We start from the raw sequence: 26,695 nt of genomic DNA, 5'->3' as shown, positions 1-26,695 counted from the left end.
ATCAAGGTATCATTTACAAAATTATCCATATCTTGAAGAGTATTGATACTATGTATATGATTTTGGTATCATTGTGAAGCTTATTGTCCCATGCTCCATTTTATTCAAATCATGAAATGTCAAAAATGCGACTTGTTCCTGGTTTTGTCAGAACAGGTCACATATATTTGTTATTATTATATCTGCTGAATATATTAATTCAAATGTGCAGTATTAAATGGTGTGTTGTACCTTTGTTTGGCATTGGAAAAAAAGAAAACAATAGTATTTCTACAAGTACGCTGTTGGTTATCACAGTACCGCTGTGTGAGTGGTCGAGCTTGCATTAGATGTGTCTCTTATCGTATGAGATTTGAAGTACAAAATAAGAGGATCATCCTGTATTAGGACATGGGTGCCAATCATGTGAAATAAGAAAATCATTTTAGGTTGTTTCATTGTCATTTTACATGTCATTGTCTTGCAAGCAACCACTTATTGGAACCCTGCACCATCAACTAAGTACTTATTATAGTAGATTCCAAATCATCATAGAGGCTTTGAATGGAACAAATTTAACAAAATTTTATTATTGATATTGTGTTATGACACATGGAAATACTGCATTGTGTTGAGTTGAGGCCCTGGTATCAACACCTATGCAAAAACATGGGTTATATTTTACTCTAAATGATAGTAAAACAAATTATATCATTGAAATGGATATTGTTAATTCAGAGACATGTGAAAGACACATACAAATATGTGTACATCCATATCAAAACGATGCACTTGTCGGCTGCTACATGTGTCTCATTTCACAAAATAGCTAGGAATAAATACCAGACTCATCAAGTGTATGTCACTTCAAATTATCACCAAGTCAAATTATATAAGGATTGATCAATGTATTCCTAAACCATATGACTTGGGATGATTTGAAGTGACCTCCACTTCGGAGATGAGTATGATATTATTCCTAGCTATTACATGAAATGAGACACATGTAGCAGCCGACAAGTGCATCGTTTTGATATGGATGTACACATATATGAAGTTTGTAAGTAATACATGTTCTGTGCAAAGCAGGTTTGGCAATTTCCCTGGAAATACTATTTTCTCATGTTAGTTGATAATTAATGAGCAATACATGGGTAATAGCATGAGGTGAAAATACAGGGGGGGGGGGGCTTCAAATATATGTATTGGCATGACATTTATCAAAAATTGCCAATTGTTATCAAATTCTTCAGCAAAGCAATCGCCCCAGTCATGAGTGGAGTGACTTTTTAGATGCATTTAAGTTTAACCATGGTATTTTCAGATAAAGAGGGATGGTACAATTTCATCCCATCCTATATATTTAGATTTTGATCCCCACACCCCACCAGTGCAGTTTCAGAGCAGTATTTCAATCCCTTAGGATATTAGAGCCAACATTATATTTGTTACAGCGTACGTCTAATGCAGGGCAATACATTCAAACTTGTTTTCACCTATCGCTATGGTAACTAATCCTGTTACAACACTTCTTCTGCAGTGAATACAAAAGCAATTTTAAAAAAGCAAAATTATAAACTTAAAGAAAACATGAAGATAAACAATGATGAAATCCAATACATAAAAACCAAAAACATAAATATATAGGGGCCTAAATGTAAGTGGATAAGAAGTGGGTTAACTCATTTAGGGAACAAACCAAAAGATCGATGACGTCCTATAAACGAAACGTTTAGGGGAGGGGGTAAAAATACTCGATTACGTTTGTACAAAAACATCGGTCTGAAGAACGTGTCATAATTATTATGTCAACATTTTCAACATTTCATTATTACGTTTCTGGCAGGGAGGGAGGGGGTCGGCTGAGAAACGAAACTAGCTACGTTTATAGGACGTCATCAATCTTTTGGTTTGTTCCCTTAGTCTTCTAGACATCTCTTTGGTGGTATAATTTACCGATAAATGTTGCTTTTATAGTTTTTCCCTCACTTTGAAATACCAGCCAACCCTGCTGTAAAGGGTTTAAGTCTGATATTCGAGCAATCATTAAAACCATCTGAGAACATCACCCAATTCAAGATATCTTTGGTCATGTAGTGATAAATATTTGATGCATGCTTTGTAATATAGACATTACACCTTGTAACGCTGTCTGGCGGAGTATTTATTAAATTTTATCACAAATATAAGTTGTTTAGTAGTATTATTACATTGTACTGTAGTGCTTATGGTTGTGTGATATCCAGGGGACGAGAGGGGTTGTCATAGTTGTGCACATAAGGCTTCCAAAAAGATGTTTGCATCGCAGCCCTGCATGTAAAAGTATGAAGGCCATAGCTTCCAGAGAAGTATTCCAGCAAGCACAAAACGGTTTACAGAAAACGTTTAAATGTCAGGTTATATAAAGGGTATAAAAACGTTTTAATAATTGATGCAAAACATTCTAAACAGAATGTTACGTTTTGAAAAAATATTTTGCAAAAATATTTGCCCACAATAACGTTTAAAAAAAATGTTTTCATGACCTTTATATAACCTGATATTTAAATGTTATTAAAATGTTTTGAATAAATGTTTTATGAACATTTGTGTGTTAAGTATGGCAGTCTTTTGCTCTGATTGACGTGAGCGCACTGTGCATGAGCGACATACGAGGTGCTTTTTGTTCCCTTCAAACTTTGTTTACGCTTTCAAAACGTAAACAACTGCTGTTCTTCTCTGCTAGTGCTCGACATGTGGTGCTTTGTGAAAGGGTATGAATTTTAAAAGGAGAAAATAATTGCAATGTTTTGCTATTTTTTTCCACAAAAATGCCATTTTTCTCTTGACAATGGGTAAAAATGATTGCATCTGGGGCATTGCTATTTCCAAAAAATTGTTTGAGAAACAAACCTTTTTTTGGATCAAAGGCACCAGAAACAACTTTAATAGATCTTTGGATCGACCGTCGATGCTGCTTCGATGCTTGTTATTAATGAACTATCATCTAATTAATCAGAAGTAACGCTAATTTTATATTGGTCAATATCACTACAGGCACAAATTACTATTTTATCACAATTAACAATAGTAAATTAATAATAATCATTGTAATCATAAATAATAAGGATTGACCAAGCATCGATGGTCAATTGAAAGATCGAACTAATTTGTTTCTATTGCCTGAGGGACTCGTTGTAAAAAGAGGACTACTGGAAGCATGTGTGTGTGCATGCCAGAGCAAGATGGAGAGAGTTAATAAAACACACTTTTCTGAAAGCAATTTAGGATTTTATACTTTTGTTTATTACAATTAAATGAAATCTCTATGTACATTCATATGATAATTATAATACATATATACACAGTACATGATACTATACATGCAAGTTTAACAATAAATATTCAAATTTCAGACCATGCATAGCTTAAAATATTCAATTTTCAAACAATGCAAATGAGTGTAACCTTTCCATCTTTTAAATGGATCAAGTGATTGAAGAAAGAATATTATTCTTACTTTCAGTCTCTTGTTTTTATTTCAATTGTTGGGTTACAAAAGAGAATATGAAACATATTCATGACCATTTCACTTTTCCTGCATTGAAATTCATTAGAATACAGGTATGTTGAAATCAGAAGTATATCTTGATATGAAAAATGCCATAAATGTATGCTTTGGTCCCTTTCAAATTAATTACATTTGTCACTTTTCGTCACCTTCCCTAAAATTGAATAAACATTGCATTTCAACTTGATTCCCAATGCAGTTCAACTATAGGATCCACAACTTACTTGATCTACTATATGATGTTAAAAAAAACCAGATCAATGGATCCTAATCCTTAATTCCATCTAACACTTTTGAAATAAATCGGAAAAATATTTCAATGGATAATTATGTAAAAAAAGAGACATTTTAAAAGTTGCATCTGATGATTCCATAGGAGTCAAGTTTCCTTAAGAACCATATGAATAGGCTTGGCCTACTGTATTGTTTGAGAGTTGACTCCTATATACTTGGATGCAACTTTTGAAACAGCCTCTTCTTTACATTATGAACCATTGCAACCAAACACAATGATGTTTGATGCTATAAATTGGTCCAGATGTGAAAAACAAATAAGGCTATACATATATACCTTTATACATTTTCATATTTCGTAAAACATTTTTCCGATATATTTCAGAAAGGGTCAGGGGAACCTAAGGATTAGGATTGATGTTTCATTTGTAAAACAAAACAAAGCTGGTTTTAAAATATCATTTAGTATATAGATCAAAATGTACTGCACCTGATCCAATCAAGCAGTTGAGAAATTAAGACGGACAAAAATAAAATATGTAAGTGGAATGTATCATTTCTGCATATGAAGAGCTTTGTTTCAAAACCCCTTACATCCACTTTTGGCTGAAATTGAGTTAATGACATGACATTATAGTGTGGGTAAAAATGCACATTTTGGTGGTTGTTTGACCTTCATACCACTTTCCCTTCTGGAGATATTGTATATTTCCCATTTGGGAAATCTTAGGGAATTTCCCGAAATCTGAATTTAAAATGAATATTAAATTTTAGGAAAATAATTTCTTAATGTATAATAGTAGCCTGGAATGTTCTTTACCTATTAAAACCAAAAGGAACTATTTTGGGGTCACTATGTTCGAAAAAAATCATTGTAATTAAGGAAAGCTGTAGCTTAGGAAATGCTCAAAAACGCCATTTTCCCGGATTTAATTAAAAATTCATATTTAAAAAAGTAAATGAGATAATTAAATTTTTCTTTTTGATTTTGAAAGCATTATTCAAGTTACATAAAGTAGTGCAAACAAATGGGCTCAGACGGCAGGTCACGATCTATGCATTACGAGGTCACAGTTTCTATGCTCGCAATTTCTCAACCCAGTCACCGCACTGATTTTTCCGAAGTTTGCGAAGTAAAGGCCCATCTTAAAACCATTTTCTGATAGTTATGGAGTAGTCATCAGTTGTGTTAAAAGCCTCAAAAGTATGTTTGTAGGTTTTTCCTTGTCTTATCATGCAAAAAACTGGTATTCATAAAATATTTCTGGAAAATAATTGCGTTAAGATAATATGATAAATTTGAAGGTTTCATGAACTGTGCCCAAATAAACCGTGGACCTGACCGTTTACAACCTTCCCCTAGAAAATAACCATAGGTAAATTGCTCATAAAACATTGATCTGTCAGTAAATAACAAAATCAGAAGTGTTCAACGGTTTTCATTAGGACAAAAATGGAAGTGAAAGTATATAAAATTACGACTAGATCGGCTTTTTACGCCATAGAATATTATGGAATCTGTACCCTCATAAACATGACAAAGTCGGGCAGTATCACAATGGATTTTTGTCTAATAAAGCCATTGCGACTTTATGCATGTTTTGTTGTAGCAGGTCAAAAAAACTACCCGACTTTGTACCCAAAAATTGAGCAATCTGTTTTGTTCCAAAAATCACATTTCTTCACTCATTTTCGCTAAAGTGAAACCTGGTAATGATAGATTGGACCCTTTACAACCAGAAAACCTTTATTATTTGTCATTCGAAAATTAATAGCATTGCAAAATTAAATAAATACAAGCTTATCTCCACTTAATTTGTACAATTTCACAGAGGATAGACCAAGTCAGAGGCACTCAGAAAAAAGAAACCAAGGCCTATATCTGTGACCGGCCGGTTGACTGTTTTGTTGCAAAAGCCCTTACATCCACAAAAGGCGCGATATTAAAGAAATAATAAAATAAATAGGAAGGCTTGAAAATTGTACCAAAACTATTATTTTAGTTTCTATTCATCAACACTTTATCCGAACCCAAATTGAATTAAATCGAACAAGTAATACTTGCACAATTTAAAAAAGCTGTTTTTCTCAAAAAGTCAAAAGTGGATGTAAGGGGTTTTGAAACAAAGCTCTTCATATGATGATCATGCGCAAGTACAAATGTAGCAGTGATCACAATACACCAGTGCAATATTTTGCATTCACACACGGTGATGAGGTACATGGTTGGATCTTAAAACAAGACTTTTATTTACTGGTCAAGATGATGATGGCAACAACTTTTTTTAATTGCCTCCTTTATCCTGATTGCATCAGATCATGTCACAAACAATACACCACCTTGACTCTTCACTAACTCAACCATACCATTTTTCAAAATTGCTAGCAATCGCTCAAAGCACTGGCACACACATACACATGTTTCAAGACTCCACATATGGACGTGCAAAACAGTTGCCTAAATGTGTTGGTGTCTCTGCCACACCAGGGTGAAAAAAATGGAATAGAGGGTGTTTCACTGTACTAAAGTTTGTTCGGCTTATATAAGGCGAAAAAAATAAGACTCATAACCCTGTGTATTCATATAGAATGGTATGTACGCAATTGGGCACAGTGCTTACGCTAGTTGTGCATTGCGTAATGCATGACTGGTGCATGCTCAGGTGAATTTACACGAGCGTGAGTTGGGACTTTGATGCACGCAGTAACAAAAGCCATATAATTTTTGCCTTATGTAAGTCAAACCAACTTTAAGAAATACTTTCAAGCACTGTTCCTACAAATGGTAGTTGGCACACTGTGATAGCCTTGACATGTGCACCATTTACAAAATATCAAATTCAAGTAACAAAGATTAGGTTCACAGATATTAGGTAATTTTTACAATTTCTCCCTGTTGGTTAATTAACCAAACGACAAAATAACCTGGTGTCTCAATAAAGGTCACATTTTGTTATATCTGACCTGCCACCATGAAAATGTTGAGTGTAAAGACACAAGTTGGTAGTTTTGAAATGCCCTGGCTATTGCGTTGGTAGTCTTTGTTTGCTTCATGAATGGCCCATTGTGCCCCCATTCACAAAGGACATACTTCTCTGGCTTAAACAGGTGCGTGGCAAACAAAGCCATTAACTCAGTCAGCCTAGATGTCTTGAAACTACCAACTTGCGATTTAACGCTCATTTTATGGTAGCAGATCACGATTTGTTACATGTAGTCCTTTATAGGATGCTATGCAAATCTTCTGTGATCATTTCCTGTTAACCTGCTTGTATCCTGCATGGTGTGTCACCTCAGTTGCTTTAATATGCTATCTTTTTCACTTATTTTACCTATGAATAGCCTCAGTAGATCATCACTGGATGGTCCCTGTAATGAAACAATATTTTTGTCATGAAAGTCAGATATCTAACATAATACAATAAGTGTTCTAGTTGTACATGTAGCTGCAACTGATTGAAATTATACGATCATTACTGGCATTTAATCACTGCCTTGTCATTCGCTGAGACTGTGTGATATGAGCATAACATTTTAAGCCATCTCAAATGTTACCAAAGTAACCTTTGCTTTTAGAATTACTAGATTCACTAATATTGTTGCGATAGACCAGTCCAGAAGGACTTATAAAAAAACATGACCATCAAAATATATTCAACTGATCAATTTCTGGCTATTTGAATGTGTTTTTGACCGCTGCAACAATGCAAACAAGAACAACGCATTGGTGTGAACATGTTGTGACCAGTGAACATAGGCGTAGATCGGGGTGGGGGTGGATAAATTCCCCCAATATTTTGCCAGGGGGGATGGTCCATACAATCATCCCCTCCAATGTTGACGCCTGAATATGAGAGCTGACCAAATTAACCTCATATTTGCCCATTTTAGCCCCAAATTTTCGCTTTGCGCGCATTCATACCATAAACTTGTTCTGTCGCCAAAAGGTGCTGGATTCACTATACTTCAAGAATTTTTTTCCAACCCCATCCCCCAATGTCAAAAAGAAATCGATGCCACTGCCAGTGAACATGTTGGTTGCTGGGTTTACCGCATGCACCATCTTCCTGAACTAATTTTCTAAGATTTCTGATCAGCTGCTGAAAAAAATTACCTTTGATTCAAGAAGTGCTGTGAGCCTCTTGGTCCATTTTCTGTCCTGTTTCTCATTCTGTACATCTTTCTTTTCCTGAAAATTCAACAAATATAAGTACGAAATAGATTTGAGTGAATGGTTTGCCCATTCTTATTAGGGGGACAAGCGATACATCTTTTCTGTACATGGTAATAAAATAATCAGTCAACTTTGAACATATAAACTGCCATCTGACTTTGTTTCTTAGACAGTTTTAACAGGTGCAGACCTGCCAACCTACCAAAGTCAGAATGAGGGACATTGAGACCAAAATGTCATAAAATTGACCACCAACAGTTTGGTAATGTCAAAGGTGTGTCAACCTCACATTATTTAATTAGCATGCTTCACTTTCTTCATCAAGGCGCTGACAAGGCCAGCAACGTCGGCACAGTGGTACTCACAGATTTCTCAAAAGCATTTGACTTGATCGACCATACTCTGCTTATGGAGAAATTTATCCATATGGGGGTCTGTGAGTCTATTGTGCCATGGTTGTCTGACTTTGTCAGCAACAGACAACAGTATGTTCGTTATAAACATGTTCTTTCTGATTACAAAACTGTAAATGGAGGTTTCCCACAAGGTACAAAACTAGGACCAATAGGCCTTCAGATTATAATCAATGAGGCTGTATCAAGTAGTGTGCCCAAAACAAAATGTTGGAAATATGTCGACGATTTGACAATTGTTGAGAACTGTGTCCATCCCCAATCCAGCCAAATTCAAGATGTTTTGGATGAATTCAGTGAATGGTCTGCCAATAATAATCTGAAACTTAACCCTTTGAAATGTCAAGCCCTGCAGGTCTACTTTAAGAGGAATCCACCCAATAATGTTATCAAAATCAATGACATTCCTCTCAACTTTGTTTCTGAGGCAAAAATTTTGGGTATTTGGATGCAGGACAACCTCAAATGGGATAGAAACATTGCTGAAATTGTGTCCAAAACCAATCGCCGGTTGTATATGCTTAGGATTTTAAAAGGTTTGGTTTTAATACCCAGGAATTATGTTCAGTTTACAAAGGATATGTACGACCATTACTTGAATACGCGGATGTAGTATGGCATTCCTCACTCACCACAACTCAAGATCATAATTTGGAGCAGCTGCAAAAAAGAGCTTGCAAAATAGTTCTGGGCAAATTGTATGATGGTTATGATAACGCTCTTAATCTGTGCCAGCTAGACTCTCTAGCTGATAGGAGGTGAGGACCATTGTCGTAAGTTGGCCGAAGGGCTTTCTGCTTCTATTCAAACAAAAGATCTCATCCCTCCTACCAGACTGGAGAGTCATGGCAGGGTCCTTAGCAATGCAAATCAAATCTCTCAACTTTATGCAAGGACCGATCGTTTCAAAAACAGCGCTATTCCATACTTTATCAATTTATTGAATAACTAAATGCCCTGAACTGTTTTGTCTTATTTTTTAAATATGGTAATAATGAGGCAATTTTAGCCTTTTAATAGCGTGTATTTATAATGTTTTTGAATGATGTCTTGAATAAGTGCAATATTTTATTTTCTATCAACAGCAGTTGCTGTATTTTTCCTTGTTAATATTGATACTGTATTTTTAATGTTTAATTGTTTTTAATATTGTAAACCACTTGTAATTTGGCCTGAGGGCCACGATTTGTGTGTGAATAAAATATACTAATACTAACCTTGTACATGTACACAAACTGGGTATCGACAAATTCAAAGACTTGAGGTGTACAATACTTTCAGAATTCAGGGAAGGTTTTGCAGGTCTGAATTTATCACAATAGACTAAGAGAATGCTATAGCAAATTTTAAAGTGACATTTTCATAATTTTCTGCTGTTATTACATTTAAATTTGCCATCACTGAAATTGTCAGAAAACAGGACTGTCCCTCATTTTCACTTTGGTAAACCCCAAATGAGGGACAGTCCCTCAAAATGAGGGACAATTGGCAGGTCTGCAGGTGGGGTCAGTATCATAGATAATACCAGTTGGTGAGGTATTTTATTGTTTGATGTGGCTGAGCACAATTTCTTTTAAATCAAGATCAAGCTAATGATCCCCCTTTCCATTATGGGATTATGAGTGGATTTATATATTTTGAGCTGGATCTCATGAAAGAAGGAACATGTAGCTTCGACTTTAGATGATGGGTCACCTATTTTTTCAGGCGACCTTACCAATTGATGATGCATGCATTCAAGTGAGTGGAACATCATCACACAACAATTTCATTCCACCAAAATATGCTGGATTTACAAACGTCCCTACCTGTTCAAATCTTTCTTCATCATCTTCAGTATCATCCGTCAAGAATTCTTCCAGATCTGAGGCACTCATATGAAGTAGATCCGATGCTATAGACTGGGCACGGCTATTCATTGACACCCTCAAAGTCTCTTTTCTTTTAATGCAAGCTGCCTGTACAGATTGTTTCAATAACAGGCGTGATTCTTGTACTTGACGGAGGATTTCAGCTGCTAATTCCTGCAAAGAAATAGAAAAAATTATATTAAGCTTTAAATACAACCTCTCAAAAACAAAGTTGCATCATTTTATATTTAAAGTACAGGAAGATATGTTACGTCCTATCAAACAGTTGGTCAGCAGTGGTCATGGGTCGTTGAATGGAAGTATGCACAAGCATCATGTTTTGTTGAAGATCCATGTTTCAGAAACTTGTGGGAAACTGCTATCAAGCATGTCAATAGACCAGTCCATTACCTGTGTTATCGGATCGGTTTAGTCAGGCGTATCATTTTGGATACACACTGAAGGACTTTTTTTTATGCTTTCACCTTCACGCTTATGCTCAGCCATGGTGTACCAGTAATGTGCTTGGGTATTCCTCGTCACTGACCCTCCCGTTGAAATTCTTCATCCAAGATCAGACCATCTCCGTTTAGAATGTCCGACATTGAAGAGACCACATCAAAAGACAGTACTTCATCTTCTGAAGCAGCGAAGGATGTAGCTACGGTTTCCACGTTATTGGACGATTTCAAAGGGTATTTAGATTAGAAGTTGGATTCACTCAGACAAGCAATTATAGAACAGAGTGTTGATACGCATGAGAAGGTAGAAAAACTAAAAGCTACTCCTGTAGAGCCTGCCTTTAACTTTAAAGGGAACAAGAAACAGTGGCAATTTGCAAGACGTTAACTTTAGTCATGCTTTAGTGATCTCAAGATTGGACACATGCAATAGTCTTCTGTATGGGCTGCCTGAGAACATCATCGATAAGCTTCTGAGAGTGCAGAACTCTGCAGCCAGACTTGTGACTAGAGTCTTTCTCACCTTAGACTGGTTGCTAAAAAGGATTTTATTTAAAATACTCTTGCTCACGTTCAAAGCCATCCACGGGTTGGCTCCACAGTACATCCTGGACTTATTTACCATCTACAAACCAGTACGGTGTCTCAGGTCGTCCCTCTACTGAAAAAAAACACCATCCTTCAAGAACATCAGAACTGCCACCTATGGGAGTCAGGTATTCTCAGCACCAGCACCTAATGTAAGGAATGGAACAAGCTGCCTTCTAGACTGCATTCCATTAAACTCTTGGATCATTCAAGCGTGCTCTGAAGACACATCTATTTATAGGACTCTATATAGGATTCTATGCCATGTCATTTTTCTCCATGCAGCAAGTACGATGACATTCTATCCGTTCTCTTTGTTGGCCTGATTCTTACGCGCTCATGCCGGCCTTCATTTTTGTCATTGTACCTATTTGCATGTTTTGAAAATTTCTTGTTGTATATTAATATTGTTTCCTTTTTATATTTTACTTGTTGATTAGTAATGTGGTATATTTTTGCAGTATTAAGTTGTATAGCGCTTTGTGGTTTCTTTACGTAAAGCCTCATTTTAAATGCAGTTTAGTACGTAGTAGTAGTAGCGACCTTTTAAACAAGAAGAAAGCTGAAAAAGCTAAAAAATCCATTCTACAAGTGCAAGGTGACTTAAGGCACCGCAATAAACTCGTTCGGTTGGCTGATAAAAGCGAAGGAGGCTGGAAAGTAGTTGAAGAATATGAATAGATAGTGAAGATGAGAAAAGATTAGATCCGCTCAGTCTAGAGCAGCACCAGTCTAGAGCAGCACCAGTCTAGAGCAGCACAGCACTAGAGCAGCACCAGTCTAGAGCAGCACGCTAGAAGTGCCAAAATACAAGAGCGCTCTCGCAAAAAAGCAAGCTAGCTGGTCTTCCAGTAAATTTTCCAGGTCTCAAGAGAGGTGAGGTGAGGTTGGGTTTTTTCAAGAATATTATTCCAATTTTGCAGTTGTTGGGCAAGTTAATCCGACTCTTTTCTTTGTTCTATATATATACATATAGTAGGCCTAAGGATATGCCATCTTTTCTCAATACGGCACATCGCTAATACCAGAGCTGTGGCAGTAAGGTGTCATATCCTATATAAATGTTTTGTGTATACATGTAGGAAGGCCAAACAAAATTAATTCTTTGTCTCACATCACTTCTGACTTCAAAAATTCAATGCACCTTGTACTTTACCAGCGCTACTCGTCCAGGGCTAACTTCAACAAGTGGATAACACAACGGCGTCGAGGCCCACACGTCCTGATCTTGATCTTTAAGAGTGCATCTTGCATCCAAATTGAATACTTTCCAAGTTCAGTCCAGTGAATTCAGTGGCACAAGGGTTTTTCCATATAAAATATCTTGCAAAAGAACGTAGCTGATGGAAGTCAATTGGTTTATAAATAATAAGGATCAACCAAGCATTGATGAATCAAACTATTTTGGTTCTATTGCCTAAGTGACACTTCCAGTCAAAGAAAATAATCATATCACTGGGTTTTCTCATATTGAATCGCTACACTCTGTGAATCGCATAAGGCATTTCAACTTGAGAGCCCGGCAAATACAAAACGTTTTACAGAAAAAGTTTAAATGTTGGGTTATATAAAAGGTATAAAATGTTTTAATAACATTCAGAAAACATTTCTAAAAACTTATTACAAAACATTTTTGCAATATATTTTGCAAAAACATTTTCCAAAGTACATTTCGCAATAACATTTTGACAACATTTGTAAAATATTGTAGTGTTTTCTCATATAAAACAATTGTTTTCATGACCCAATATTTAAATGTTATTGAAACATTTAGACTAAATCCAAAACGTGTTTATAACATTTTAAAAACATTTGTGTGTTCATTGGTGAGTTTATGATAATCTGATATTTGTCAGTTTGTGGACATTACAACAACGAACAACTCACTTTCACAAATATTTCCAGCTCATCAGCCTGTTTTCTGGATTTCTTCAGTTTTTCATTAGCAGCTTGAAGTGCACTTTCTGTCTGTTTAGCAAGCGCCATCATTTGATGTGAAGCAGCTGATTCCAACTCGGTTGCTGTACTTTCTGCTTCATTGCACCTAACATTGGCTTCATGCACAAGATGGTTCTGAAAAAACAAATGACAAGATTAAAGTTACTTTGATAATGGTGCCCTTTGTGAAAGTTTCATATTATGAAATTGAGCATGGACTCACCCTACATCTGAAACTACAGACATTCATAAAGGTGGGTGGTCAGATTTTTTGTTCATATTTTGTTTTACATTGAGTCCTACCATATCCGTTTCCAAATTTAGAGTTATATTGGGCTATTCCATTTAAAATCCACACTCCCCCTGTGGAAGATTTTAGCTAAAGTCTGTCACAGAGGGAGTAAGAGTTTTGAATACAATAGACAGTTGGGTAATTTCCATTTGAAATACTCACTCTAGTTGTGGCAGATATAGGAAAAGACATAATACAGGGGGAGTATGGGTTTCAAAATGATTAACCCTGACCAATTCCATTTGAAAAACATACTCCCGTTAAGGAAGATATTTCCAAAATCTTCCACAGGGGTAGTGTAGATTTTAAATGGAATAGCCCATTGCTCCAGTGGTTTTGATAAGAGAAGTAAATGTGTATAACAATTCCCCATATAGAGGATAGTACATATTTCCAGTGGTGGTTGACACATTTTTGTTCACATCTTTTAAACTAAATTTCTTGGCCGATGAATTTTACTGAGGTAATGAAAATACCAAAAACCAAAATCTCAGTTTTGATGAAGAAATATTGGGAGATGAGGCTGTTGATCTGGTCACACATATTTAACAATGCATTTTTACGACATTCTATGATATTTACAATCTAACAACACCATCCAGCAAGTATGGACAATTCCACTGTTCCACAGGTATTTCTCATACATGACAGCATTTACAGGGCTATACCCACCCAAATATACACACACAACTTACCTTCTTACTGAGTTCAGCTTGTGTTTTTACCCACTGTTCTTCATACTGATGTTTCTCATTGGTTACGACTCCCAACTGTTTTCTTAATGATTCTATCTCAGCTTTCTTCCGATCTAGTTGCTCAGATACATATTGAAGCTTCTCCTCAACCTCACCCTACAAAATAAAATATGATGTATGGTTCAGATTGATTACAAAATAAAGATGTTAACAATTAATATATGAATAATAAAATTTTATAGCTCATTTTTCCAGAGGATTTAAATTGCTGTAATTTTGCTGCCACTGGTGAATCATCAGAATCAGATCGCATCAACTAGACCTGTTGCAGTCGAACCCAGCAGCAAACCTATCAGCACTTAGCAGCTCCCCAATTCCAATGGGTGAAAGTAGTTTTTGATAACCAAACAACTAATCACCAACTTTGGAGGAGGAAACCAGAGATCTCTGAGAAAACCTGCGACAGCGAGCACGGATTGGGATAAAACCAAGTGCACATCAGTGCTTGGGCATGCCAGGGCTTGAACCCGGGACTCAGTGGTGCAGAACGAGGGAACAACCACTGTGCCAACTCGTTCACCCAATTGTGACATGATCCTATCCACTCAGGCCAATGTTGGTGGTATTGAAAATTGAGGTGCTGTTGCAATATTATAGCCTTTAATATTACTTTTGCAATGCTGAAAGAGCTTGTATCTGTAGCATTGTGAAGTTATGATATGTTGAAATGTTGATTTTCTGATGTTTTCTATTGTTTTTATCCTCTGTTTTTTGCCCATTTTTTCAAAATCAAAGTTTCTGACATTGGCCAGTGGTTTGATCATGTTGCAATTACAGTATGGTTTTCCTCACAAATCATACATTGAACCTTTTGGGACAAAGTGGTACAACAAATGGGTTCAAATCTTAGGGCAATCTTTCCTCTCTACAAAGAGAATCAAAGTTGTTCTCAGTTTTAGAACATATGCAAAGTGGCACAAAACACTAGGTATGCAGTGACCTAATTAGCACAGTTTTGCTAGTAAATATTATGCAACCTAAAATAAAGTCCTTACCGTGTTTTGCGCCTCTGATCTAGATCTCATTTCTGCAGCTGTAGCTTTTGCTTTCAGATCCTCAATGAGTGAACGTTTTTGGCTGATGTCTCTCTCCATGCGATTAATTCTGAGTAAAAATAATGACAATAATGTAAGCTTCTTAATCCACAAATTGATCTCAAGAGCTATCATTAAATGTGTCACTATACTTGTCTTTTGGTACTTGAAATAATATTTATTGTCAGCATTACCAATTTAAAATATAAATAAATAATTTCAATGACAATGAGTATAGCCATTTTGATCTTCCACTTGTTTAAACGTGGGTTATACAATCTGAACTGCAAGGCATTGTATCAGCATACATTCTGCTGATCCAAAATGAACCCTCCCAGTTTCTACAAGAAAACCAGCAACATTGAAATGTGTAATACATGTTGCTGGATAATTGTAATTTATCCAACATCTCAAAACTCAATGTGTACTACAGCAAGTATAGTTATTGCTGCATATACCTGAATGGTTCTTGACTTGTTAAGATTTCAGTGTTTCCCCTATATAAGGGCATACAATATTGTTTGTTATTAAAATACATACCAAAATCTGGACCTGCAATATTTCAATCCCCAACTTGAACTCTATAAAACCCTACATGCATGTATAATGCTGTGGGAAATCTGGAGCTAGATTCAGGGACCAATTGCAAGAAAGCGCATGTGCCACCAGTATGAATGTTACAATTCTTTGCCATCTAGCGCTCAGTGCATTATCTGCACTGGGTGAAAGGTGAAACAATTAAGGGATATTATACTCTACATATCTCTCCATACTATATATCTCATTACTTACTTGTCTTGCATAGATTTGACAGATTCCCTTTGTGAATCATTATCTGATTTCAGAGCTTTGATGACTGCCGTTTGACGTCCTACCTCACCTGACTGAGACTAAAACAAACAAACAAACAAACAAACATACATTAGTGGTCTCGCATATATCTAGTAGTTTCTCATATCATTATCCCATTTCAGAACTTTGATCATGCCTGTGAAGAGGAAGAAAGGCTGAAAGATTTCTATACCTTAAGAAAATTGTGATTTACAGAAAGTCCCTGACCAATGGCCCATGACACAAACAACTTTGCATCTCTCCAGAGATTTATCTTATGTATATATGTAATGATGACACAGTACCCTAACCAGCCTATACCTAGAGTAGCCTTCACAGCCAGGATCTGTTCCATCACAATTCTTTTCCTATATGCAAACCATAGCAATCAGCAGTAATTCCCTGTCCAACAGAAGTTGGTTTAAATTTCTTCATATGTGACATGATCTGGTCCATGGGGCCAAAGGCGGCAAATATGAAATTGAGATAAAGGCAAAAATATGGAGTAAAAAACAATAGAATAAATAATAAAATAGACCTCACAAAACTTCAGAACATCAGAACCAAGTATGCAAGACCTTTGGTGTTTTCAGTATATGATAGCCTAATGATTGTATAGGGTAATGCCTCCTTTGGCCACCAGATCATATCACATCTGACGAAACTAACATATCTGTGTGGATCAAACAGACATTAGTATACAAACACACTGGGGGTGATTGAGCTAACTCGACTTGGATTACTCGGACAAGCAATTAAACCAACAAACATATGTACAGCCATTCCACTTCACATGATGAAACTGCATTTGCAAATCAATATTGCTGCCCTTCAACAGTTGGAGGTTTTTTAATAGTGGTAATGGTGAGACACTATATAAGTTTGCCAAGATCAAGTGCAAAGCCTTCTCACCTTAATTCTGTTTTCCATTTGTTTCCACGCCGTCTCTGAATGTCTTATTGCATCACTTTCAGTCTTCTTGGCTTCTAGCTGGATCTCACAGGATCTCTTCTCTTGTTCACATTGCTGCAACTCGGATTGGAGTCTCTGCATATATTGGAAACAAAGCATATCAAGTGATTACAATCTTGTGATCCCGCTGATTATCGCCATGTGGCAGTCTCTGCACAGTCTGATGAAGACCTGGTTCACAGGTGATAATGTAACTGGATATCTTTGGCAAGTCCAGAATTTTGATTAGCTTTTCTTTTAAATGATAAGTCAACAAAACTATGTATATTTGAGATAAGAGATACTAAAATTAGATGATCTCAAAGATTTCATAAGAGCTGTGCATCAGGTGACAGTCTTACCATTCCTTTCCTGAAGTTTATACCCTTTCATACATTCCTTAATAGTCTAGTAAAGGGAAGCTGCACATTTCACAAAGAAGTATGATGTTGTAAATGAGACACAAAAAGCTACTGCAATCAATCATCTCTGTTCAAAATACAATTTTAATTGTAATTTGAAAATAAACTTTTTAAGCAACCTTTTTCCTACCTGTACTGTTTGTTTAGACATTTTCAGTCTCTGATTGGCAAGATTTAAGTCTTCTTGTAATTTGTCAGTCTGCTCACATTGTTCTGTTGTTGTCTTCTGTAAACTTAATTTGGCTTCTCGCAGTACAGCAACCTGTGATTGAATAGGCATTAAAAGTGCATTATGAACAATGATAAATGCTATGTGACTTTAGAGAGCACCTTGTTAAATTCACAGCATTCCCAAGATGTCATCATTGTACTACACTTTCTTTTTACAGGATACAACCTTGCACACACCCAATGTTAATACCATTTTCCATCCTCAATTTCTGTGCTCGTTTCAAAGCTACTCAATCTGAAACATGCAAACGCCACTACCAAACTCTAACTGCTGTTACATTATTTATTTCCCTTCTCACCATACATGTCACTATAGGATTTCAGCATGTTATAATTGTAAAAAACTGGATGCCACATTTTGCAATTTAATGCTCACATGAAGAAATAATGAAACACCCACTTTTGCTACATTATTTTACAAAATCAATTCATTACCACAATTTTTGAATGCTAAAAGAAGCATAACCATTGTTAAGTTATTAAAATAATAAAACACATCACGAAAAGAAATGATGGAAACCAAATAAGCACTTATTGCCATGATCCTCCAGTTGGTAATACTATTGGGGCAGTATTTTATTTCTTGTCTGCTGAAAAACATACACAAACTAACCTGATGTTGCAATGTAGCTACCTCTGTTTAAGACTAGACACAGAATGAGTCCCTGATGATTGGCAAGCTTTACGGCTAATAGAGTGACTCAGCTTACTTAGGCTAATATGAGGTGAGGTTGCTATGGTTCTTCTATCCACTGAAAAGTAAGCAAACAATGAAACACACATTAGCAAAGTAAATGGGAAAGAGACAAAACTTCTCAACTTTCACCTTCACTAACCTTGACCATTCTTCACAGATAGAACACTGCTGTGTGAATTAAATCCTGCAGGGAAAAATAATTTATTCCGACTAGACCACACCATACAGGTATGCGAGTGGAGTCTGGGCTATTTGCAATGGTCCGGTCAGGACTGGGGATTTTAGACATAGGTTGGGTCGGGTTGGATCGGTCCTCAATTAACTTTGGGTAGGAATCACTTTGTTAAAAGTAAAATATCACATCTATTTAAAGTAAATAAAGTAAACTACTTTGAATGCCGACTACTATCATCACGTCATGTATGTACTGTGTAGTACATCATTGGATTTTTAGTTTGAGCGGCGACCTGTGCAGTGAACATGCATGATTACATACTGGAGCATACTGAAAGGAGTGTTCAACTTTTTGATAATGTTGGCAGTTTTCCATTCTCTATAGCATGATCTGGTCGGTTTAGGTCATATTCGATCATTAGCTGTCACATGGAAGTGTTGGGCCAGGAAAGAAAACACTTCATTTTCCAGATCGGGCCAAGTAAGTTCAGGTTTAGATGTAATACAAGGTGTCGAGCAGGGAAAGAAAAAGCAGATAATTTTCCAGGTGGGGTTGAATTTTATGGGGAAGTATCAGGCCGGGGAAGAAAATAAACTTACCCCACATGACTTAATGGTGAATGATATACATACCTGCTATCTTGATCCTTCTAGGTGTTTTGGAATCACTAGTTTCACTATTGGTTGATGTACTCTCTGTATCAATATCACCTATAAGTAAATCCCCTACTCCTGCATCTTTCACTCTTATTGTGGACACTGAAAAAAAAAGTCGTAAAGATTAAGCATTTTAAATTTGATCCTGCTCAGGAATCGAAACCAGGACCTCAGGTTTTGCGACACCTGTGTGCCTTCAACCACTTGGCCACATGAGCTTCATGATTTAGACAATATACAAACAATCAATCAGCTCTGCATGCAGGGTTTTCTTTAAGCATTTTGCTGAAGGGGTATTTTCAAATCTTTTTGACCCTTTCAATTGTCCAAGGGGTATTTTTATAATATTATTATCTCCCCCAATATTTTGCCAGGGGGATGGTCCATATAATCATCCCCCAATGTTGACGCCTGTATGTGGAGCTATGTGGGTTTCTGACCCAATTAACCTCATATTTGGCCATTTCAGCCCCCAAAGTGCAAATTTGTGCGTGCCTCACGCAAATTTATTCCACTTTTGCACCATATTTCAACAGTTTAGCTTCAAAATGACAAATTTTTTTGTACCATAAACTTATTCTTTCTCCAAAAGGTGCTGGATTCACTATACTTCAAGACATTTTTTCACCCCCCCCCCGAGTCAAAAAGAAATCTACGCCACTGTTTGGAGCAGTGGCGGATCTAGAGCAGTCAGAAGGGGGTGGGGGCAATTTTAGAAGAAAATAATAATATTTAAAAATGCTCCCTGAGAAGTAAGAAACCTTTTGCAAAATGAAGACCTAATTGAAGCACTATATTACTGTGTAAAATTTAAGTTTGAACAGTTGAAATGCCGAAAATTGTGAAATGACAGTCCATAAAGCCTTTCGTTGTCACATTTTCCCCATTAGACCTATAAATTGTGTTAAACATAGGGCCTAAATTGGCAAATATCGAAAGCAGAAGCGAAAATGGTCACTTGTTTATCCACTATGCATGGGGGTGTCTGAGGGGGAAAATTTTGTAAAATTAAAGTCCAATTGAAGACATATTTGGTGCATATATAAACAGAAAAAAGGACCCGAACACAATTTGCAAGATTTCAAACTGACACTAGGCCCTATACAATTTTAGAGACTCGCAATCACTAAAACATACATGGATTGATGCTGACAAAATGTGACGGGCCCTACATATCGGGAGTAGGTCCTAAATGCCAAAAGCCTAGAATAAATGCACAATATCGGGTGTTTCTCTATTCAAATCTTGCAATATCTGAACGTGTACGTTTTCAAGATTTTGTACGCATTGGACTTTGGGACTATGGATTTGAAGGAGTCAGGAAAGTGCCTGAACGCGTAAATACGCGTGTTTTGTGCGTTAAAGAAAACCCTGTCTGCATGTACCTCCTTCTTGTAGGTTTTAGATCTTTAAAGGCTCTGTTTTTTATGTTTGTCAACTATTTGTTGTTTCTACAAATTTCAACAAGCAGATAACTAATAATGCTGGTTTCTTACCATCTTTCAAATGTGCAATAATTTTTTTATGTAATTAATATTCTTGAAGAAATTCATTAGGTTTGTTTGATACAATTAACAGAATGTTCTTCTTGCCAAAACAAAATATATTTTACTGACCTGACAGTTTCGGCCATCTTGGTCGAAGGCCATCATCGGAGTGATGGTACATGATCCTTCCTTCTAGGGCCAGGAATGGATCGTATATGTGACTGAGAAAATGGGCCCAGAATCTATGTGGATAAGAGAGAGAGAGCTCCAAAAACCATGAACAGAGATGAGGGGGCCCATTTTCTCAGTCACGTATACGACCCACCTCTGTTGGTGACCAATCAACCAGAAGGAAGAATCAAGTACCATCTCTCCGATGATGGCCTTCGACCAAGATGGCCGAAACTGTCAGGTCAGTAAAATATATTTGGTTTTGGCAAGAACATTAATTATGTAATTAATGTTTTATTATATAAAGGACCCCAATGGAAATAAGCCCTTTCTATGGCTTTCTTGGGCTATCCTTGGCATTGTATGCTGTTTTATAAATATGTTGTGTGATGTATTTTAATGCATTTATTCTGTTCTGGTGTATTGTATAATGTTTTTTTAATTGCCAAATAAAATCTATCTATCTATCTATCTATCTTCTTACTTTTCTGCTGCTTGCCGCTTTGACAATGACTTTTGCTGCACAACACAATCGCTCTAGAAATGCTAGCTGTGATCAGCGGCAAGCCAATATATCGATCACTTCATCGCTTTGTCCAAAGCAGCAAATCATGTGGAGTCATATTCAATTCAACTTGAGTGGTGCTTCTTTGGCCAATGAGCACAGAACAGAGCTGATTGGCAATATTGGCTTTCAGAGTCATGCCACTGCCTTTCAGCAGAGTGCCGCTCCGCTTGCAGAAAAGTGCAAGCGGCATGATTAAGTGACACGACGATCAGCGGCATGCAGTATGAAACCAGCATTACAATCTACATTAGAGGGACCAAGTCCAGCAGGACGACAGACTCTCGATGCATGATATACATACCCCTATCAGTTTGAGTTGCAACTGATGTAGAATTGTCTTCTTTGTTAGCTGTCTGTTGTTCCTCATAGGCTCTTGCCATTCTCATCAGGTGGTTTTCAATGGATGCAAGCTAAGAAATTTTTTTTTTTAAATACACAAAACAGATACAGTGTAAATCATGCAGTGTAAGAATATATATATATATATTGGTAAAAGATACACCAATTGTCCCGGAACAAAAGCAGGCTTAAGTATATATGACTGAGGGTGATTGCATCATCACATCACATGGGATGCACGCACACGCAGTGCATATTATGTAGTATTTTGTAGTACCTGGTAGTGTTAGGGTTAAGATATTGACTTCAATTGAACCATTATATTATCAAAGAGCTTAAAATTTATATGCGGCTCAAGTTCAAATTTGTTTAAACTTCACAATTGAAAGTTAGCAATAATTTCAATTCAAAGTAGAATTTGGTTGCGTACCTGCCTAGGTGATACATTCTTTGGGTTTCTTCTTGTTCTCTTGTGGCCTTTCTTCTTGGGTGTACTTGTATTGCTACTACTTGATACTATCTTTTGTCCTAAACTAGAGCTGCTACCTTCAACTACATCATCCACTTCACTGCTGGAACTGAAAAGACAAATTGTTAAAAAAATATATTTCTTATTTTGCATAATGCCAAATAACAGTTTATTACAAAAAAAACCGTCCCTATACCCATGAAGTGCCTTGCACAATTCACCAAGCATGGGTTGCGACTATGGCAAAATTGGTTTTGCACCATAAAATATTGATAACATCACCCTCTGATGTCATTTAAAGCAACATATTTGTGACGTGGTATATCGAAATGGAGAAATAGCAACAAATCTGCCCGGGGGTGATTTTGTCACAATTTGGGTTTGTTGCAAATTTGTGATGTTAATAATGTTTAACATATTGTCTGATAGTTTCATAACGGAATATAACTGGCATCTTGTATTTTTTTAGACATTTTTTAACATATCAATTGTCAATAATATTTTTAAAGGCTGATATCTAAATTTCCAATTTTATAATACCATACTTAAGAACTCAATATCTTCGCTTAGGAATGTCCGATTACATTGGGGAAAGCGGTGTTGTGGAGCAAAATATCTCTATATTTAAGATATGTAAAACACTCACAATAGATAACCTGCCCAAAAAGTGTCTCTTTTTGAAATAGCATGTCAACATAGGTAGTGTATAGTTGACTGATAACATAACATTACAAGCAATATTTTTACATCGCTTTTTAATGGCTAGGCACGCAATGACCAAAGTGAAATACTGAATGTGATAAATGATTTACCTGTCTGTTGAGCTGATCTCTTGCCATCCTTCTTTGTCAAAGTCAGGGAATATTTCACTCATATCTTGGATGGACCTGTTCAAGAAAGCTTGGTGCTGAAACAAACAATGAACAAGTAAGTCTGAAGAAGTTCATCAGGATAGCAGATTCACATACATGTGCAGTATAATCTGTCCAGCAGTCAAATCAGCTTAATCAGTGAAGCACTCAAATTTGGTAGTTATGTGTTTGATGATGAGCGTTTATGGGAAGTCTCCGGCGACCATGGTATCACTTTTGCACTTTTCCCCCCAAAACTGTTACCAGGTGAATAAATAATTAGCACTCAACTGCTTAGCCATTAAGTTTCTTGCCTTACACTCCTATAGTTTATTTGCCTTCCTTGTGTCAGTGACGTAAACACGGGCTGGTTGTTGTTTCATGTGAGTATCTACACACAGCCTTTAAACAGAGCTTTGATTCAACGCACACAATTTAATGCTGCAACCTCTAAATTTCACACACTGAGGTCACTGACTCTAGGAAGGTAAAAGCACTACAGTATCAAGTTCAGTCATTGGTCAATCATTGTTTCATAATTTGTTAACACAAATCTAAATAGTAGAAAACAAATAAAAACAAAAACAAAACAAAGTAAAATCAAATCAAATCAAATAAAATAAAATAAACTGTTTATCTAAGACATGTTTTGACCATGTTTTTAACAATAAAGAATGAGTGAATAAATATTACCTGCTGTGGTGATCTACTAAGTGGTACACTCCCCACTGTGTGCCTGTGTCTATGTCTCAATTTCTTCCTCAATGTGTTGATATATTTCTTTAAGGTGTAGATATTTGAGTCTTTCTTGCTGCTTTCAGCCCTGAGTTGACTTGTTTCTTTCTTGAGAACTCTGAAATTCAATCCAGTTCAACATGAAAGGATTTTATAGCAAAATTAGTGATACCCATACCTAACCACTACAATAATTGTAGTCTGCAATAGTCCGCTGTTGTGTTTCCTCTATTACAATGCCTATGATAGAGACTACAACCTCTGTTTCTGATTTCTGTGATCATTTTTTTTTTTCAATTTATCAAAAATATTGAAGATCAGTGAAACCATAGATGTGATAGGATAAACAGAAACCCTTCTTAAAAATTTAAGGGCACTTGAATTTTTCAATTTTATTTCAACCATTTCACTCATAGACAGTTATATTCTATTTTGACAGACATATAATCTCACAATTTACCTGATTTCTTTCTCCACTACTGTCCTTTCAATATTGGTGTCTCTTATCTGAGTGTGCAGATCTTCCTTGTCATGCTTAAGAGATTTAATCTGAAAAACAAAATGGTGGCAACCTATTTTAGTAATACATGTATGGCCCTATCAGTCACTGGCAGTGAATTTTTATTTATTCGGTTGATATTGAGCATGCACTCAATGAATTAGAATAAATTAAACTACTACATGTTACATCATCGCAGAATGAGATTGTTGAGGTGGTTCGCATGTTAGTTCATATCACATCGGTAGCTGGAGTCTACAACACAATTTATTTTTTCTACCATCAATATTATTTCTGAGCCAGCAAGGAGATTTCCAAGCACTTTTAAATTCTATAGAGCCTTCCCAGGATGATCCAGTAAGAAGGAAATCAAGTGGAAGAGGGAAGGAAACAAGAGACAGTTTGAGTTCAATCAATTCCATTTCCAATTTAATCGATGGGCCTTTAGAAAAGATTTGAAGCAGATCAGTTGTTAAGGAAATATGCGGATCTAATACAAGGCAGACAGTTCCAGCCAATACCAGACTCTGGGATACCAGAATGCAACACAGACTACAAACAGCCATTAACCCTAACCCCCGAAGGGCTTTTTGGTGACGGGAAGGGAAAGAATGAAAGAATAAAGAGAGAAAAGAAGGAAAGAAGTTGTTTGCTGCGGGTGGGATTCGAACCCGAGACCCCTCGCATGCCAAGCACTCGGTCGGCGACACCTTGCCACAGGTCTTGGGCTTCGCTGGCCAGCGAAACCGTGTCTATATGTCACTTAGGGCGATTGCGTCATCACACCACGTGGGATGCACGCACGAACAGCGCATATATCAAGTAGTATTTTGTAGTATACAGGCGGGTTAGGGTTAAGGAAGCATGTACTGAGTTTCGATAATGGTAACTCTAACCCTAACCCCGAAGGGCTTTTTAATGACGGGAAGGGAAAGAATGAAAGAATAAAGAGAGAAAAGAAGGAAAGAAGTTGTTTGCTGCGGGTGGGATTAGAACCCGAGACCCCTCGCATGCTAAGCACTCGGTCGGCGACACCTTGCCATGGGTCTTGGGCTTCGCTGGCCAGCGAAACCGTGCCTATATGTCACTTAGGGCGATTGCGTCATCACACCACGTGGGATGCACGCACGGACAGCGCATATATCAAGTAGTATTTTGTAGTATACAGGCGGGTTAGGGTTAAAGTAAATAACCTAGTTAAAGTATATTAATGTTGTTGATCTAGAGAATGTTCATGGTAGCTTATGCTATTTCAGTGTATGAAGAATTAGATGGTTCATGCCATATTAAAGTTTCTGGTAGATTAAAATATAAAGAACTTTGGTGCAAGATTGGATTTAATTCATACTGGATATGGTAAAATATGGTTATGTTATCCTGCTTTATGATTTGCCTCCATCACAAATTTTAAGAAATAACAGATCTGCTTTGCAGAATAGTTCCTTTGTAGCTGGTGTCGTAACTGAGTAACATTGGGCGCAGTAGAAGTTTTGTCAAATAGTGATACATCATGTCACAAATCTTTCATCAGTTTCTGTAATGGGAAGAGGTGTTTAATTCTCAATCTAAGAATCTTGAATCTTTATTCAAAAGAAATCAGTTAAATTTGAAGACATGAGGACAGCTTTGTTATTCCTGAAGAAAGGTGAGTATATGTTTAAGTTTGATCATAAATCTGGGTATTATCATGATGTTGATATCCACCCGGGGCATCAGAGATTTCCTGGTTTTCAATGGACAATCTGGTAAGAATAGAATGTACAAATTTCTTGTGGTTTTTTATACTCATTTTATGTTTGTTTTTCCAAGTAATGTATGCGAGTGGAAACTGGACTAACAGGTCTGTTGAAAATCAACATGAACTTAAATTACTGGAAGTAAGACTGACTTCTGTCATGTTGAACTCTAAAGCATTGTCGACAAATGCTCAATATGGTGGGCTTTAATGGTGTTCATGGGCAGATAAATTACCAGCTGATCCATATCACATTTCTCTTTATTTTATAAGTTTGAGTTACTCATCTAAATCGCCATCATCTTTATCCTTACAGTAGTCAGCAGTAATGTTGGGGTTCATAGAGTGGCCGGTCTGGATGATCCTTGTAGTGCACCTTTAGTTCAAAGTTCAATTGAATGATTAAAATGCAGGTTATTGTCTCCTACAGTGAAAAAAGAGCCCATTTCACCAGAAAAGTTGGCAAAAATGTAGGGTTATTAATGTTCAGATCTTTCTTCAATCTAGAGTTAGCTCAATTCAAATTTTCCGATTCAGAGTTTTATTTTCAGAAATCTTTCGGCTATAAATTTGGGGTTTAAGCTAAGAGACACTAATTACCAAACCATGT

At 36.5% G+C, this 26,695-nt stretch overlaps 1 protein-coding gene across 1 annotated transcript in view; it reads right to left on the bottom strand.

Annotated features, from left to right (window-relative positions):
- Window positions 1-6,853: 6,853 nt before the first annotated feature.
- LOC140171480 (centlein-like) overlaps window positions 6,854-26,695 on the bottom strand; it is a 47,334-nt gene continuing 27,492 nt past the window's right edge. The window contains exons 21-36 of the mRNA XM_072194749.1: window positions 24,312-24,400; window positions 23,810-23,969; window positions 23,078-23,172; window positions 22,227-22,374; window positions 21,759-21,867; window positions 19,208-19,333; window positions 18,337-18,455; window positions 17,603-17,755; window positions 17,012-17,146; window positions 16,061-16,158; window positions 15,230-15,338; window positions 14,175-14,330; window positions 13,137-13,322; window positions 10,159-10,374; window positions 7,878-7,952; window positions 6,854-7,132 (exon numbers count right to left, since the gene is read on the bottom strand). Of these exons, the coding sequence (XP_072050850.1) occupies window positions 7,052-7,132; window positions 7,878-7,952; window positions 10,159-10,374; window positions 13,137-13,322; window positions 14,175-14,330; window positions 15,230-15,338; window positions 16,061-16,158; window positions 17,012-17,146; window positions 17,603-17,755; window positions 18,337-18,455; window positions 19,208-19,333; window positions 21,759-21,867; window positions 22,227-22,374; window positions 23,078-23,172; window positions 23,810-23,969; window positions 24,312-24,400 (2,055 nt within the window). The 3' untranslated portion in view covers window positions 6,854-7,051. The remainder of the gene's footprint in view (window positions 7,133-7,877; window positions 7,953-10,158; window positions 10,375-13,136; window positions 13,323-14,174; window positions 14,331-15,229; window positions 15,339-16,060; window positions 16,159-17,011; window positions 17,147-17,602; window positions 17,756-18,336; window positions 18,456-19,207; window positions 19,334-21,758; window positions 21,868-22,226; window positions 22,375-23,077; window positions 23,173-23,809; window positions 23,970-24,311; window positions 24,401-26,695) is intronic.

Source organism: Amphiura filiformis, chromosome 15 (assembly GCF_039555335.1).
Source record: "Amphiura filiformis chromosome 15, Afil_fr2py, whole genome shotgun sequence".
Lineage (NCBI taxonomy): Eukaryota > Metazoa > Echinodermata > Ophiuroidea > Amphilepidida > Amphiuridae > Amphiura > Amphiura filiformis.
The sequence above is the reverse complement of the archived record's forward strand: the minus strand, read 5'-3'. Positions and strand labels throughout refer to the sequence as shown.